Source organism: Sparus aurata, chromosome 21 (assembly GCF_900880675.1).
Source record: "Sparus aurata chromosome 21, fSpaAur1.1, whole genome shotgun sequence".
Taxonomy (NCBI): Eukaryota; Metazoa; Chordata; class Actinopteri; order Spariformes; family Sparidae; genus Sparus; species Sparus aurata.
The window spans coordinates 4,966,580-4,984,959 of record NC_044207.1 but is presented as its reverse complement, the minus strand read 5'-3'; the positions used below and the strand labels follow the sequence as shown (position 1 = coordinate 4,984,959).

Genomic DNA, 18,380 nt, shown 5'->3' with positions numbered 1-18,380 from the left:
TTTTACTGTATAAACTGAACAGTGCTTAAATATTTAGCTTTCCTGTGAGTCACTGAACTAATATTTAGTTTAAACCACTCTTTCTGATAACTGCTTTACATATGTGTTGCATGGAGTCTACCAATTTATGGCACCTGCAAACAGGTATTCCAGCCCAGGATGACTGGACTTACATTCCACAATTCTTCTGCATTTCTTTGTTTCGCCTAGGAAACAGCATTCTCTGATGTCACCCAACAAGTTTTGTGCTGGCCACTCCAATCTTGTTGGTCTGGAACCAAGATGCTGCTCGCTTACTGGTGTGTTTGAGGTCGTTGACTGAAACACCTATTCCTCATCATGGCCATTCCCTCTTCAGCAAAGGCAACATGACCTCTTCAAGTATTCTGATGTAGTCACACTTATTTATGATCCCTTGCATGTGATAAATAGGCCCGACACCCTAGTATGAGAAACATCCCTATATCATGATGCATGCGCCACCATGCTTCACTTTCTTCACAGTATACTGTGGCTGTAATTCAGTGTTTGGGAGACGTGATGACCCAAAAAAAGAACAATCTTGCTTTCATCAGTCCACAAATTGTTGTGATTTCCCTTAGTGTTCTTTGACAAATTGTAACCTCTTCCGCACATTCCTTCACATAGGCATCTTCTTATTGTTACAGTACTCACAGGTAACTTTAGACCTCCTTTGATCACCCTGGAGCTGATCATTTGCTGAGTCTTTGCCATTTCGGCTAGTCTGCGATCGATTTGAACGGTAGTTTTCCATTTTCTCTCAGTCTTTCTGGTTTTGGTTGCCATTTGAGACAATTCTAGCTGAACAGCCTATCATTTTCTGCACTTTTTCCCTCTCCAATCAACATTTTAATCAAAGTATGCTGTTCTTCTGAACAGTGTCTGGAACGTGTTTTCATAGAATGAATGACCTCACTAATTGAACTCCACATTGCTATTATTTTGAACGTGCCCCTTTTTAATTATGATTCACACAGAATCAGCAGCATGCATTTTATGACTGTTGGGTCTATTGGTTTTCTATTACTCTACTATACCTTACTGGCAATATAGAAATGTAATTTCTACCAAAAATAGTGTGTTGGTGCTCCTGATCCATATTTGCAATGTCATAGCCTTGTGACTCTGGAAATAAAAAAGACAAGAGAAATACACACAGGAAGTTACTCTTTCAAACAGGTGCTTGAAAGGGTCATGTCAACAAAACCAAATATTTTTGTCACCTGAACCTCACCAGATATTATTGGGACCTAAACCTTACCAAGTATTTTTGTTACCTAAACAAAATAAAACGGCCAAAAATGGAAATAAACTGAAAATAATAACTGAACCTGTAGAAAAGATAAGTAAACAGTGTAATAATATGTTCAAAACAAGATACAAAGCCTGGTCTTCGTGTGAGATTCCTGACGTCAACCCAATCAGCCATAACGTCTTGTTATAGATACAGACTTCATAGTTTTTTTCCTAGATGGAAATGATGGTCCTGGAGCAACATTGATCATGATGTTCCAGGAATACCAACATGGTGATTTCAGATACATCTTTCTTATATGTCTGTGTGTGTGTATGCTCATGTTGCACAAGTGGCAGGGTTGGACTGCCAAAAGTCTGACCAGCTGGTGTCTTTCATGTCTGTGGTCTGACATTATTCGCTCAGCATCACATTGCAGTTTCCAGAATGTTTTTGTGGAGAGATCAGAGCATCTGAGTCTCATGAGCATCAGACTGTCAGCAGCACTCATGGTCCTGCCATATTTGGTGCCCTTGGCAATCTCAGCAGCTGCCTCCCCCCAACTGTGCATCCTCAAACCCTCGTGTCCACCTATCTTCTGCAACACAAGTGTCTTAAACATGGCAGTGATCTACATCTGTAATGTGTTTTAGGTTCAATAAAAAAGATTATGTTCGTCATACAGTATTTTCTCTTTTGGAGTTTCATCTCTCTTTGGTTCTCCTCCTATCGAGAACATTGATAATGATGATTTTATCAGTGATTTAGCCTTCTCATATTTAGGTTTAATTTTTGGCACAGTGAAAAAGACAAGGCCACAAGAAGAGATTTAATGTAGAACCCTTTAGTAAAAATTATTCTGAAGTGGGGCAATTCCCTTACGTTAATCTTATCAGCAAATCCAATAACCATCCAGTGGGCCTAGATTTTTCAGGGGTACCATGGATTTTGGGGACAATGGCAGTTGATTTCTTTGCCTGGCTAGTAATCCAAGCTAGTCATATAATCCAACATCAGAACCTCCTTGCAGATATGTAATAAAGATGCACACTAGACTATATTATGATAGGAATAGATGTCAATCTTGTCAAAAGTCACCCATTTTACCATTCACAAGACAGAATGTTGCAAAATAGCATTGTACCGAAAATAACCCTAACCCATCAGAGGGTGAATGTTTGTATTTTCTAGTATTACTGTGAATATACAATGTTCTGTGTATGTAGTTCATAATGGGGATGGAAATGTAAGGGTCTAGCTGTATATATAAGTGTGATGTACAGAAAAGAAGATACAGTCTTGTTTATTTGTCCTTCAGCCTTGCCTGTACTTTTCATTATCCACCAGCAGTCATTAAACAACCCATCTTTTGTTGTTCTCCTCTGTGTTACTTAACATTGGCTATTTGTTAGACCCTTAACTGGCTCTCACCAAGGTGAGTGCTTATATTTTTAGTGTTAGAGGTTCCAGAGGGAATTGAACTCTCAGCCCCTTGGCAGGATTAGAGGCCTATGTCCTCTTTGAGCTACATAAGACCAAATCTCTATGAATTATGAATATCAAGAGAGCACATGTACACACAAAATGATCTTGCCAATGTTTTTCTCCCTGTGCTATATTCCCACACTTTACACCACTCACCTCAATGGAATCTCTTAAGACCCTATTTTAACAATCTGTGAATCTAAAGCGCATGGCGTAAGTGTTCCTTGGGCGTGTTTTTTTTCTAGTTAGTCATCGGATAAGCTAGTTGCAAAGTAAGGCACACAGCCTAAGGAGCTTTTTAACCACAAGTTGATGTCAAGGTTGAGAAAAGTTTGTATTTCACCATATATCGATTCCATGTTAGAAAGCCGTTTTGTTAATGGACAGGGTTCTCATTTAAAAAACATTGCGCAAAATAGGACATGAAAGAGACGGACACCACTTCCCAGGCAAAAGTTGTGCTCTATAAAATCAAAATTGATGGGACAATGTGCACACCTGTAAGCAAACTCTGACCAATACATACAACCATTTTGGAGGCAAGGGGAATTGGCTACACAAACGGTGGGTTAGTGTATTGAAGCAGACTGTACAAATTAAATGTGAGAGTTGAATGATATAATGATTCTGTGCATAACAATACATCTCACAATTGATTCACTTCACATCATTAATTACAGATCCACGTTATCATAAACATTCAAACCAGCAATGTCATTTGTACATGTGCATTTAGTGAATTGTATTTCATACAAACCTTTTAAATGTTAAAGATATCAGCTAACTCAAATCTGAAATCAGTATTTCCTCAGCGTTGTCTCACTATCACATTCAAACACCGGGAGCTCAGCGGAGAGGGGCCAGCTGTTTGATAACAAAATTATCATTATCGGTTTTATAAATCAATGATTACATCAGATATCATCAAATGATGAATACTGTATACATATTACATAACAGGTATGATTTTAGTTTTTATGTAGGCTAATTATAGGTAAAATCGCCGCAGTGAACACCATCAACTCTGCTGTCAGGTGCATGCTGTCCACACAGAGCGCACGTGAGACAAGGCCATGGCTGCGACAGACACACTCAGCTCCAGTCAGCTCACTCGGTGCATCTTCACAACCAGCACATATAGATTGTGTAAATTATGAACATGTGGAAAAAAAGTCAGTCAAGATGACCTCTGATTATCTTTACGTAAATATATCCACAGGGAGTGATGGCGTCGGGGCCTGGACGCCAAACTAATAAACATTTTAGGATGGATTGTCTGACTGAAACGGAGCGATGTCTGCAAGGTAGTTCAGGCAGGATACTCGAGCTGCTCTTCTATACACATGACGTACCCCACTGTCCACACTCATCTACCCAATGCAACCTGTCAATTTGGCATTCTACGGAAGTGCAAAGGATCTGAGGAATGAGGAATGGTGTCACATTGGCCACTGCTTCACTCAGAAACAGTAACTGCACATCATCGAAGAGGTAAATTCATATAAATGTCTATATGAGTAAATTAAAAACGTTATTATTTATTAATAAATAATTATTTATTTACAACTGTGGCTTTGTTACCTTTTTCCATGTTACCATGGCACCAAAAAAGCTGGCATGGCTGACATGTATGATTGAGTTGTTGTTATTGTTGTTAAGCTAGCATAGCTAACAAGGAGACTGGCGACTGTTGATGAAGCAGCAAAACATTTTCAGGAAGCCGAGGAAATGGCAGGTCAAACGTCGCATGACAATGGTTTATGGGATTTTCTTGGAAAGCAAGGTGTTGCAGGTAAGGTTATTTCCACTTTTCATGGCAAGAACCCAGATATCAAAAATGAAATCAGGTGGTACAAGATACAGCCCTCTCTGAACCCACTCTGTTCTCATTAGGTCTGTTACATGAAGAGGCCAGTCAGCAAGATCAGCTGGAGGTGAACTGCCTGTGTTTGCTGCATCTAGAGGGCACATGAAGCACACTTTCTCACCTTGTATTCACGATAACTTACCACACACACACACACATACACAAAATATAGAATAAATATGTCAATGTAATGCTATTGTGTGACTGCAGCATAAAGTAGAACCTCATATTTTTTTAAAGGCTTATTTTGTTAATGGCTAATAAAGTTAATAACGCTAAGTGTTATTAACTTTATTAGCCATTAACAAGTTCTTAGGACAAGTTTCAATTATGAGCTGATAAAGTCTGTGGAGTAAAAGTCTGTGTATTACTCTTTGTAGACTTTAAGAAGGGGTGAAGTTGTTGAATATGGAGAGAGAAGATTTGGAGTTTCAGAAAAAAATGGCTTTACTGAACATCCGAAATTCTCCTGTATGATTACAAAGCCTTCTATAGCCTACACGTATTGACGCAATGAGGAACTTAATAATCCAGGACTGTGTGTAGTTTTAAAACTTTATTGTGTCTTACTGTGGCTAAATATTTCCTGCTGGTAAAAGTTGTGAAATGACAACGTTGAAAAAAAGTGTGGAAAGCCATGATTGCAGTTGTTTGGTATATAATAGGGCTGCACAATTTAAACAAAAATATATCTAATTGCAATTATTTTGACTGTTATTCCACTAATTTTTACACCATATCATTCCAATTTAAATTGAAATATGTATTATTGAAGTATATATGTATGGTTCTAATGTGAGTTTACAGGGATCTGTACCAAACAGGTCCCTGTAAACTGTCATATATGTCAAATATGATTTTAGATCAGGCCATCTCTGTCCTGGAACAGGAGAGGAGAAGGAGAGGAAGAGGTAGAGAAAGACAGGAGGAGGAGAGAGGTAGAGAAAGACAGGAGGGGAGAGAGGCAGAGGAGGAGGGGTGAGGTTAAGAAGCAGAAGAGGAGGTTAGTCCCTTCTTGAAAAACTTTGAAAAGAAACTAAAGACAGCAACAGCAAGTCAAGATGAGGAATCCAAACAGGAACCCTTGCCTGCAAAGAGTGCAAAAAAAAAACAAGCCGTGATCGTTCTAAAAATGCTGTCAAGAATTCAATAAAAAGTTTAAAGTTTTTAGTTAGGGTGAATCCATGAGGGAAAACAAATGAAGAAACGTTTTAGTGGTGGCACGAGGGTACTTGAGGTATCCAAATATTCAACCAAAACAGACATTTTTGTCACATGCCAAAGAACTGTTTTTTCCAGGTGTTGAGTTGAAAAAAGGAAAATGGGAAGACTTCCTACATGACATTTATGACTTTAAGGGGTCACACCTTGATGAGAGCAGTACTGTTGGTGAGTTGTACACAGTGTCAAAATTCAGGATTTTACAGTTCTACTTAAACACGACATGCTTCATAGACTCATCTGACACAGAAGTGGACAGGAAAATGGACAAGGTTGGTGTCACTCTAGTAGAGCAGCAGAGACAGACCAATTCTGATGGGCACCATGAAAAGCCAGCCAGACTGAATAAAGCACAAAGAGAACAATCTGATACAGTTGAAGCCTCAAATGTTGTTGATCTCACCTCTAAATTTGATAATTCAGAGGTAATCATTGGTGGCCTCACTTCCTCCTTCTCAGGCGTTACCACTGCCTCCTCCAGTGGCCTAGTGTCATCATTCAGCCAGACCTCCTCCTCGGGTCGGCCTCCTCACACATGCACGTGCAATTGCCCCGAAATGGCAGCAAGAGTCAAGAATCTAGAGCAAACGGTGAGCCAACTAATGCAACGCCAAGCATGTGCGATGATCCCCGAGACGCCTAGAGGCGTGCCATCCACCATCACCACTTCCGCCCAGAAATATGAACACGTGGGCAAGTTGGCCAAGTCCGAGCGCTTGTTTCGTGAGTTTTAACAGCCTGATTCCTTTTTCTTATCTACAGTTATCATATTCACATGTATTTACATAGCAATGTAGAATATTCCAGATTATAATGTATGGCTTCGACGTTCCAGTGTATTACAATAGATGTATTTTTGAACTCTTCCGCTAACTTTTTCTGTATGTTTCATTACAGAGTGGCTAATAGACGATTTCCGAAATTTCCGTCTCGGCGCGAAGACGGCTGCAAAAGAGAAAGAGAAAGCCAGGCAGTCGGCGAGCCATGCCCTCAGGTTCTGTCTTTATATGGCTGCAACACTTCCGCCGAAAACCGTCTCGGCGGACTTGAAATTTATTATGCAGACGGACAAGTTGCGCTCGTAAGTGTGTTTTTTTGGTTAGAATGATCAGACAATGGAATTAGGTGCTGTGAAGTAGGTAGGTAGGTAGCTTTCATCACTTCTACCTGCTTACCTTCTTTTGTAGTTGGCCACTGTACCTGCGGCAGAAGGGGTACGTGCCGACGACCGTGCGCAATATGATGAACAACGTCAAACAGTTCATAAAACATGTCCAGTGCTCCTTCGCTGCGGAGAGCAAACTCCTACCGGCTGACTTCCCCAAGATCCTCTACGAATTGAAGCAGCTCCTCGCCAACGTCCATAAAAAGGTGGTCATCCACAGACAGAAGGTTTCAAAAAAAAAGACAGGTAATGTGTTATGTCTTTATTGTGTTATTGTTGTGTTTATATTCTGTCATCTCAAAAATTGGGATTTTGAACCTCTAAAATGGGTGGTATATGACACTATTTTCACAGATGAACAGTTAGAAGTAAGCAGTGAGGTCAAGTTCCTCAAGGCGGCAAAAGTGAAAATCCCAGAACTGTTTCGTAAGTACAATTCAGTGCATATTTAAATTTGTAGACAGAGAGAGGAGAATTAACATAAACCTGACTTCACTAAACTTCTTGTATCTGTGTTATCTATTGTAGAACTCTTGCCCGACGACGGCAGCCATGGAAAACAGCATTGCCAGCTGATGGGCTACGTCATAGGGTACTTGAGTATCTTGACTGGGCACCGGTCCATAGTCTTCACGAACATGACCCGCGAGCAGGTGTTGGGGCAGACTCCTGGAGCGATGGTACAAAGTTTTGGATTCTGGTAAGTATTTAAACTATGTTTTGGAAGAGAGAGAAATCTGCCTATCCACAGAAGTAAGCTAATTTTCTGCATCTTCTCCCTAGGTGGACGAGCACAAAATGTCTGGGTCTTTCGGACAGGCCGCCCTCTGTCTCAACCAGACAGAGTACCAGTGGCTGCGTAAACTGGCATTGGGCGACTGCTGCTTAAACAAAGACGGCATCACCCATGTCTTTCACACAATTTTGGGCAGGGCGGTCGTCAAGCCTGCTCTTTTCCTGCACATGGCCTGGGCCCATAGCGGGTTGACGGGGACGATCAGCTTTGGGAAGATGGGAAGAGCAGTGTCTCCACTCAGGTAAGTACTCAGGAATGTCATAGTTGTTAGAGTCATGGAATCGTTCCCGAAATTTAGCTAAGTACTTCACAATTGTCATCTATAATTTTCCAAGTTTCCAGCTTACTTGATCCGAATCTGGATGTGGCAGTTGGGAATTTGGAAGCCTTTCAGATGATGACACACATGTCTTCATTTGTGTTTACAGGCCAAGCATCACCTGACAGAGAAGGAGCGGAGCCAGGTGGCACGTGCCATATGCCACGATCCGGCAACTGCAGAAAGATTCAACGTGGCGCTCCAAGATAAAGAGATGGATTATGAAACCAGGCGACTACGCATGAAGGCCCTTAAACAGGCATTGGCAAAATCAAACAAGCCAAAGGACAGCTCAGATGACTCGTCAACTTTGGGTGAAGATCACACCGAAGACACCCCAGAGACCAGTTCCAAGCAAGAGGAACCTGTCCTGGACGATGCATCCAGCTCAGGCTCCTCTTTGTCCTCCTAGTCGGAGATGGTCAAGATGGCCCAAAAGAGAAGGAAGACGATGGAATACAGAGATAAACACGAGTCTTCATCATCAGAGGACGACTCCCCCCAAACCCCCCATCATCAGCCAAAACCGAAATCGAAGAAGAAGCTGGACTTCTCCACTAAAAGTAACAAGTCCCCCGAGCAACTTAAACTAGGTCTGAAGTGTGAAGTAAGACTTTGGCGGATGCCCACAGCAGCGGAAGATTACTTCATCTAGAAGAGAACGTCTGTATACCTGATGCCCGAGGAACGGGTAACATCACGGGTACGCAAAGACATTGTCCAGACTGCATTGAAAGCTTTTTCATCTACGACATGCTATTGTTGTAGACTGAAATGTGGAAGCGAAAGATGTTAATCTAGAATGCAGCTAAGTAGCTTTAGCACCACGTCTCAATCTACGACAATAGCATGTTGTAGATTGAAATGTGGAAGCTAAATATGCTAATCTGGAATGCAGCTAACTAGCTTTAACTTCCACTTTTTCATCTACGACATGCTATTGTTGTAGATTGAAATGTGGAAGCAAAAGATGTTAATCTAGAATGCAGCTAAATAGTTTCATAACACTTCATAGATGGGAATATGGAAGCTTTAGATGGGAATCTGGAATATTGATTCTCTGCTATGGCTTCAATTTATCCATGTATTATCAGTAAGTTGAAAACAGAAAATGAATGAGGGATTTGTGTGTTTTTTAGGGCCACTGTGAACACTGAACAACAGAAGCAGAGACATTGTGCATTTTCTCAAGAAACTGTTAATTCAATGCATTACAAATACAAAAAACAATTCAGGACAATTGCTTTGCTTCCAAATAACAATTACCAACAACAGATCTTACAAAAACTTAATAGTCATGAGTGGAGTACAATTAACACTATGCATTGTTTAGATCAGGGGTGTCAAACGTACGGCCCGCGGGCCGGAACCAGCCCGCCAGGGGGTTCAGTCCAGCCCGCGGGATAAATCTGCATTATTGAAAAAAATAAGAATAAACTTAATTTTCTTTAAAATCTGCAGTTCCTATATTGTCAGCTAGTGGCGCTGTGTTTTAGTCAGTTCTATTGCTTTACCCGCTTTTTCTGTTGACCCTGGCACCCTCTTCAGTGAAATGTCTTTGTCAAAAAAGAGAAAAGTGGACACAGAGTGTCGGATTTTTCAAGAAAAATGGACCTCTTCCTATATGTTCACGGAGGTGAATGGGAAACCCGTGTGCCTGGTGTGCATGCAGCAAGTTTCGGTGCTTAAGGAATACAATATTCGGCGCCACTATGAAACTCAGCATGGTGAAAAATACAACAGCTTGCACGGAGAACTGAGAAAACAGAAGGTAAATTAATTGTTGGCGGGTCTGAGGAAACAGCAATCTGTTTTCACCCGGAGCCGAGAGGTCATTGATGCTGCGGTGAAAGCCAGCTACTTAATTGCAAGCCAAATAGCATTAGCCTCAAAGCCATACTGTGAGGGGGATTTCGTCAAAAACTGTATGCTGAAGGCTGCCGAAATTGTGTGTCCTGAGAAGCGACAAGCTTTTGCCAATATTAGCTTGACGAGAAATACCGTGGCAGACAGGATTTCGGAACTATCGGCAGATTTGGACAGCCAACTAAAACGCAAAACGGAGTCATTTCTGGCATTTTCTGTTGCAATTGATGAGAGTACTGATATTACGGACATCGCTCAACTGGCCATATTCATTCGTGGAGTTGACGAAACTTTGACTGTCACAGAGGAGTTTCTCGAGTTGGTGCCTATGACCGACACCACAACAGCTGAGGACATTTTCCGCTCCGTCGTTGGAGCGCTGGACAGAGTCGGGGCGGACTGGTCCCGCGCCGTAAGCCTGGCTACTGATGGTGCGCCGTCAATGATCGGGAAAAAGGCAGGTGTTGTGACAAAGTTCAGAGAGAAAGTACAAGCCACAAATGGAGGGGATGATTTTTGGACATTTCATTGCATTTTGCATCAGGAGGCATTATGTTGCAAGGCGTTAAAAATGGATCACGTCATGGAGGTGGTTGTCCGAACTGTTAATTTCATCCGAGCCAGAGGTCTCAATCATCGTCTGTTTGACAGCCTTCTCAGTGACTGTAACATTACCCATGGTCTGCCATACCACACTGAAGTAAGATGGTTAAGCAGAGGTGCTGTGCTGAAGCGCTTCTTTGATCTCCGTGTGGAAATCGGACAATTCATGGAGAAAAAAGGAAAACCTGTTAAGGAATTACAGTGCCCACTTTGGCTGCAGGACCTTGCATTTATGGTTGATATTACAGAGCACTTGAATAATCTGAACAAAATGTTGCAAGGACGCAAAAAAATTGTAACACAGTATTATGACAGCATACGTGCATTCAAGTTAAAGCTCACGTTAAGGGAGACGCAGATGGCAAGCGGTGACCCTGCTCATTTTCCCTGTCTCAGAGATGTGTGCGCAGCAAGCATTAATCCTGACGTGAAACAGTACAAAGACAAGAATTCAGGGTTGCTGAGGGAGTTTGAGAAACGATTTCAGGTCTTTAGCGAACTCGAGACAGAATTCGCAGTTTTTCGCTCACCATTCACAGTCAGAGCTTCTGATGTGCCCGTTGACATGCAACTTGAAATCATTGATTTGCAGTGTGATGTAGAATTGAAGGACAAATTTGCTTCGAAGAAAACGGTTGTGTCCAAGAAGTTTACCTGGTGTGCATCTATTGTGTATTTGAGTTTAATGGATGAGCGGTGGTTGTTTAACTTGTTAATGAAGTTGGGGAAGACGGAAATGTCATGTGGCCAGGCTCCAATGATGTCGTCTAGGAAATGGAGGAAGAAAGAGGGTTTGTTGTTGCATTTGGCAAGTGCTTCTCACTCCCATTCGCTCATTTAAAAATGTGCGTAGGATAGTGCGAATCTTTGTCCCATGGCTGTCCCGTGTATCTTTAAGTAATGTCTGTGGTTGAAGAGAAAGTCTTTACTGGTGAGGCATATCTGGAGGAGTTGTATGATCGCTGTGTCTGGTCTTTTGCTGTCAAGGCTTTCTATGTCTATGGTGAACAGATAGGCACTGGTGGGGATAGTAATGGGTCTGATTGTTTCCAAGTAGTGGTAAGTGTCCTTTATGTAGCTGGGCTGTCTAGTGGAGAGGGGGCCAAGGTAGTGGTCAATGAAGCGGGAGATGTTTTATGAGCAACTGTTGCAATCAGAGACTATGGGTCGACCGTGAGGAACTTCAAAGGGAACCGTCCATGTCTGGGGATCTTTATGCATTTTGGGAAGGAGGTAGAAGTGGCGGGGGCGTGGGTCGTCTGGTCCAAAAAGAAAATCACGTTGTTTAGCGGTGATCTGTCTGTTGTCGTGGAGTGATGTTATAATTGTCCTAAGTTTCGTCTGTGTGTCGGGTTGGATGCTTTCCGGTATGGGTTTGTAGTACTTAGTGTCAAGCAGTTGTCTGTTGGCTTCCAGTAGGTATTGTTGCCTGTCTAGGATGACTATTTTTGAACCTTTGTCTGCCATTCTGATAATGATGTTTGGGTGCTGTGTGAGTTCTTTCAGAGCCCTGCACTTGGCCCCAGTGAGATTGTCTGGGACATCTGCTGGGGGTCGATAGGTGCGCAGGGCCCGTCTGTCGGCACAGATCAAGTCTTCCCAACTGGGAAAGTGGTGGTTCCCAGTTGGATGAGTTAGTGAATGGGGTGGGGGTTCTGTCGGGTTTGGAGTAGAAGTAGTCGATGAGTTTGATTCTGCCGTGATATTGGTGGAGGTCCCTTTGGAGTTCCCCACGGTCCCAGTTGTGCGGGTTTGGGATGAAGGTGAGTCCTTTCTCTAATAGCGTGAGCTGTGGGCCTTCTGGGGAAAATAGCGTGGAAAGGTTGAGTTCATTTGACGGCGACTCCACACCTGGTTTGTGCAGGCTGGTTAGTTAGTTTGTGGTTGAGTCGTCTGGGCGGGTGAACTGGGTAAATACAGTGTAATACAAGAATCACATACTTACAAACAAACCAAACAAAGTAATGTAAAATCAATATGTGGTTATTTGATAGATGAAAACCATGATTGGTGCCTGATATTATCAGCTGATATTGGTATGCATGTCGTCAGAAATACAAAAAGACACTGAAGCACACAAATAGTTTAAAGACTACATGTTTTTTTCTTTATTTGAGCTTTCTATGTATTTTGTATTTTTTATACTATATTGCAGGGCTGCTCGATTATTGCAAAAAATCGGAATCACGATTATTTTGATTGATATTGTAATCCCGATTACTAAAGAAGATTATTAATTGATTTGAGATCAAGCACTTATTGAACTTTGAACTCTGGTATTTCTTTAACACGATAAGTTTGACCTAAAAACAAGAAAAATGCAAATAAATAAGAGAAAAATATATCAATAAAATGAATTAAATAATATGTAAAAATAAAAAATAAACACTATCCCGGTGCAGTTCGACCATAGGTCCGTTGTGGTGGCAAAATATAATGCTGTTGACACTTCTTTTGCAACTTTTCTGCAACATTCCTCATAAAGGGCAGGCAGAACAATTCTGCTGTTATGGTGACGTGATGGTAACACATACTGCTTGTCCAATGTGTTAATCAGTTTATTAGAACCCCGGGTCACTTACGGTGTTGATAGGGCACATGTCTTTGGCAATCATGTATGTGACGGCATCTGTTATTTCTTTATGCCTGTGGGAGCTGGGTGGATATGTGGTGGATATGTGGTGGCATTGTAAAGTGTGTCCTTAATTGAGGCCTGTGTGGCGGTGGCAGGAGTCGAGTAGCTTTTCATTTTTGAGTTTTTTTGTTCCTTCACTGCTTGGTCATGTATTACTCTGTGTGTGGACTTTAAATGATTAAATAAATTGTTTGTGTTCCCTTGAAATATCTTGCACAATATCTTTGTTTGTTCCAATTCAGACTTCTCGAAACTGAAGTGGTTCAACACCACAGAATTCGCTGTACCTTTCTTCCCGACCAAAGGCTGCATTTCTGCCATCTTATACTGTCTTCCTCTACACCAGGGGTCCACAAACTAAACAACTGGAGTGGCACGCTTAACGATCCCAAACAATCTCTCTAAACGTGCCTATTTTTTTAAAATAGCATTTCCTATAGAGCTTGGCAACGTGTTGCAGTGTCGGGCGCCATCCTCGTTGCAAGAGCAAGAGCGAGAGAGAGAGAGCTCTCGATAATCATATCTAACTATGTAACGGGGAAAGAATGAATGTATGTCTTCATTACACTGCAGGGATCGAAATTAGCACCCGTCATCCACCAAATGTGGGGGAATTTGTGTGCTGGCGCCTGGTGGGTGAACTGAATCAGTTTATCAGCAACTGTGACGGATTCATTCCAATCAGATCTGATCGAAATAATCTTAATGATCTATATTTTGGTTAAGGGATAACAGTGCGCTTTACACGACCCAAGAGTTAGATCCGGTCAAATTATATGTTTCTGATTCAACCAAAGTGTCAGCTGGACTTCAGAAGGCCGGAAATCCACTACTTGACTACAAACTACTTGAACGGCCGTAAGCGGTCATTTGGACTGCTAGATTTTAAACTCTATAATCTCTCATGTAAATACCCGATTGAATGATGAATGCATTCATTATGTCATGATATATTTTTCTTATGTACATGTACATTTTAACAAGTTTAATTATACATTTATTAATAACATAGTAAACCATTATTTTTGCATATTTACACAATAATTGAATAGTGAAAAGTTAGAACAATTAAAAGTAACTTATTTGATTATGAATGATTTTATAATAATATATAAGTTAAAAAAAATAATAATAATCGAAAAAGCTGGAAACGAGCTGATCTCAAACAAAAAAAGAGCTGTTGTGATCACTGGTCACAGTCTACTCAGATTAATTCGGCTCTCCTCACACAGTCACCACACACGGGCTTGTGGCATTTCAAGTGTCCGAGGTTTGGTTCTGTTTGCAGCTCTTTCGGACCGGCACTGCCTCCGTGTCCGTGTCTGCTGCTGCTGCTGCTGCGGTGGTTGCTTTCGCTGCTGCCCACCTTGTGCCGGCTGCCGCAGCCCCTTTCCCCTCCATGTATTCTGCCCTCAGCTCCTCTGCCCGCTGCTGCAAGACTTTCCTCCGGCCTCTCCTGCTGCTGGTGCTCCTTGAATGAGATGCGGGCATTGATTCCAGCCAGGTCGAGGATGTTATAGAAGACCGCCACTGGCTATCTTTCCGCCTTTGACGGAGTATGGCTTCGCCATCTGGTCCGGGACGTCCATGCCATACTTGCTGTTGTTGTACATCACAGACTCTGGTATTGCCTTCTCCCCACTAAAGGTGCCCACACCTGTGTGCAGGTGCTCAAGATGCAGACATTATTCCTTGGCTGGTACACAGTCAGGGTCGCATCATTTCAGCACCTTTATGTTAGGGGTGTGCCAAAATATCGATACTATGATATATTGCGATATTTTGTCTTGAGGTACGTTATCGATACACTGGTGCCAAATATCGATATTTAAAATTGTGAAAAAAAATAAATATTTTTTTTTTTTTGGCCCACCACCACCACCCCTCTTCGGAGGACAGCTTTATCTTTATTCAAACATAGGTATACAACCAAATAAAATAAAAAAATTTTTTTAATGATAGTTGTAGTCAGTGTGTGTGTTAAGAAGCGACACTGTGCAATACACTCTTTGTTTACTTGGCTGTCATTCATGTGAAATTGATTGACAATGTTTTGTAATTCCTGTGAAATGGATTCAGTGCAGTCAATGAATTCTGAATTTCTTCAGTGACACAGATATCGTGATGTATCGTGGATGAAATTTCTTGCAATATATTGATTATCACAGAATCGCTGTATCGTGATATTATTGTTATCGTGGGCAAAATATCGTGATAGTATCGTATCGCGAGGCACCTGGTGACACCCAGGCTATTTAATACAACTAGCTATATAATTATTAACTCACAAGTAAATTCACAAAGAGGCACAGCTGGAGACCACTAACACAGTTAGAGACAAGAGAGACAATGAAAGCAGCAAACCATGCGAAAAATGGAAAAATGAAACCCCGCAAAGTGATGTGTGGTCAGTTTGACCGCTTATGGCCGAAACAGGTTAACATATCAAACTATTCCAAGTTAAAATACAGACACTTTTAGGAAAAGTCATGTAACAGCAGTATTGCATTTTTTCATTCAATGTTATAAGTGTTATATTTTCTCTATAAGTGTTGATGTTTTCCTCAGTTACTAATATATACAATTAATGAAAATAAATTAAATGTTAAATAAACTTGATTTAACATGGTAGATCCATTTGTATTGTTTTTCATATGCAGTTATGGTGCAACATTTTGAATTGGGACATTGAGATTAATGGGGAATTGTTCTGTGCCGTGGTAAGGACTTGGTGTTTAATAGCTGAACTGTGGTAGTTGGCCCATATCATTTCCTGTTATAGACTGACACCGGCCCCCCACCACAGAAAGGAAAGTTGATGCGGCCCCCACCGAAAAAGGTTTGGGGACCTCCTGATATAGACCAACAGGAAGGGCCCCACAAATGGTGCTTAACATCAAAAGGGGGGCCTCATTTGCTTAAACTCAAATGTGGAGTCGGGAAAACTTCCCACCTCCTCATTTGCATCTATTCAGACACATGTACATGAACATATGGAAGTGGAGTTGTATAAACATTAATGCTACAACCAAGGAATACAAGTGGGGTATCCTCGCGTTCGTCTCTTCGAGGCGTTTCAGAATATTCTACTCCCCTTCTTATATCTCTTTCCATTAAAGACTTTGCTCCAGGAGAGCGCCACATACATGTCATTGGCATATGTTGTAGAGCTCATGAAGAGCTCTCGAAATATGTCTTTATCTTACTCCAGGATGCATCCATTGAGGAGATAGACCACCTCAAAAATGTATCATTTCCATCCCCCGAACCTAACTCAGAAGTCTAAATCGACTTCCAGAGGATACTTCCCAGGTGAATTTTTCAGCATCACCCGATAAGTCATAGGTTATAGGCCTTGCATCGATGCACAATGTGTGAAATTTTGGCACTTCCTGTCGCTAAGCCTTGGCCTAAAAAAGCACGATTCCATGGTTCAAATTTGCATTTGTTGACGTTGACATTTGTCTCATTTTCAACGCCAAATCATGTCATGTGTAAACAACATAGGGGATTTCTGTCCAGGGTTCTATGGTTGCCAACTTTTCCCTCAGAACCACAGCATTACACCACATCATCAAAAACAATTACAGACATACACAACAACAACGCCCTACATTACAAAACCACAGAGTCATAGCCGCACACCGTAGGAACTGCAGCCTCCATGACATTCTGGTCCACTCCAAATTCACGGCCAACAGCAGGACACAACCCACACTACATCAGAACCTGTACCAGAACCCACATAGCAAAACCGGTCTCCCATCACTAGGCACCTACTCACTCACTTCACAAAACAGTCTATATCATCACCTGCACCACCTGTAATAACCACTACGTAGGAGAAACAGATAACACCATCCTCGCCAGACTCCAGAAGCACCTACGTAACATCAGGGAAGGTAGACTTTCTACACACCTGGTCAACCATTTCCAAACCCACTCTACCAATAACCTCATCATCACAGGAGTTGAAAACAATGACCGCTGGACCAACGGGCAGAGAAAAAGAGCAGAAAGAATTTGGATCCAGGGATTGGGCACCATCTTCCCCCACAACCTCAATGACCACTAGTGGCTTTACAAAACAAAAATCCTTCCCGCACCGGGTACCCCATCTCCTGCGGCCCCCGTAATCAACCCCATGGTGACGAATCGTCGTATCGTCCCTATCAATATATTTATGACTAATATTAAAGAAATGCTGTTTTTGTGTGCAGTGTTGTTCTATTACTCGTATACATTCCTGTTTCATTGTCTCACTAACCCTTCGCCTTGTTCATCTACGTATATATTTGTATATATAATTCTATGATATTTAAATGCCTGCCGGTCAACAACCCAGCACTTGATTTAATATACACACTCTACAAGATATGCATGCCCCCTCTTACATTTCTCTTATGATTGTGTATACATTGTTTTACCTTTTTATGCACTTATATTTATAAAACAAACCCTTATTTTACATATCTAGACGTGCCTTTGACTTTTATTGCACTTATCCTTATGACTTTTATGCACTTACCTTTCACTTTTTACCCTCGGGTTCTTATGCATCCTAGTGTGTTTTTTATTCATCCTAATGTGTTTTAAGTACTCTTTTTATGTGTCACCTCAACCATCTTAGCACTTATTCATTATTGGGTCAACTCATTGGTACCAGCACCCAGGCACTTATTTATCTCGTATCCTCCTTTCGTATGTCATTATCATTGAATATTAATATCTATTTATTATGCATGTATCAGGGGTCGGGCTTCGAGGGGGGGCTGGGAGGGCGGCACGACCCCGGCCCAGGAATTGAGGAAACCGGGCCCTCTACCACAGCTCAGGGGAGCTGGAGAAGGCTGGCTATCCCATTACTTGTCCCCAGAGGAGCCCTGAGTATGGGCGCAGTCTGCTTAATATCACCTGTCATGCAGATTCATACAGGGGTTATATAGGTTGCCCCAGTCAGCATTGAGTCATGGTTGCTAAAAACTTTACAAGACCGACTGACTTCAGTGATGTAGTAGCTGTAAAATATTGAATAAAATGTTGTGCTGCATGACTGGCTTTATTTTCACTCTCACATTAAACTTTGTGACGTGCAAATTTGGAAAGTGGATCGCCGTTATTGTCTCCAAGTGTATTTTGGGTAAAACTTGTCACCAACCGTCCACCAA

At 41.7% G+C, this 18,380-nt stretch overlaps 1 protein-coding gene across 1 annotated transcript; it reads left to right on the top strand.

Annotated features, from left to right (window-relative positions):
- The first annotated feature begins 8,526 nt into the window (after positions 1-8,526).
- On the top strand, positions 8,527-17,287 carry LOC115572319 (general transcription factor II-I repeat domain-containing protein 2-like). Its single transcript, XM_030402253.1, is given in 3 exon segments — positions 8,527-8,715; positions 9,679-11,211; positions 16,985-17,287. Coding segments are annotated over 3 exon segments (2,025 nt in total).
- Positions 17,288-18,380: the final 1,093 nt, after the last annotated feature.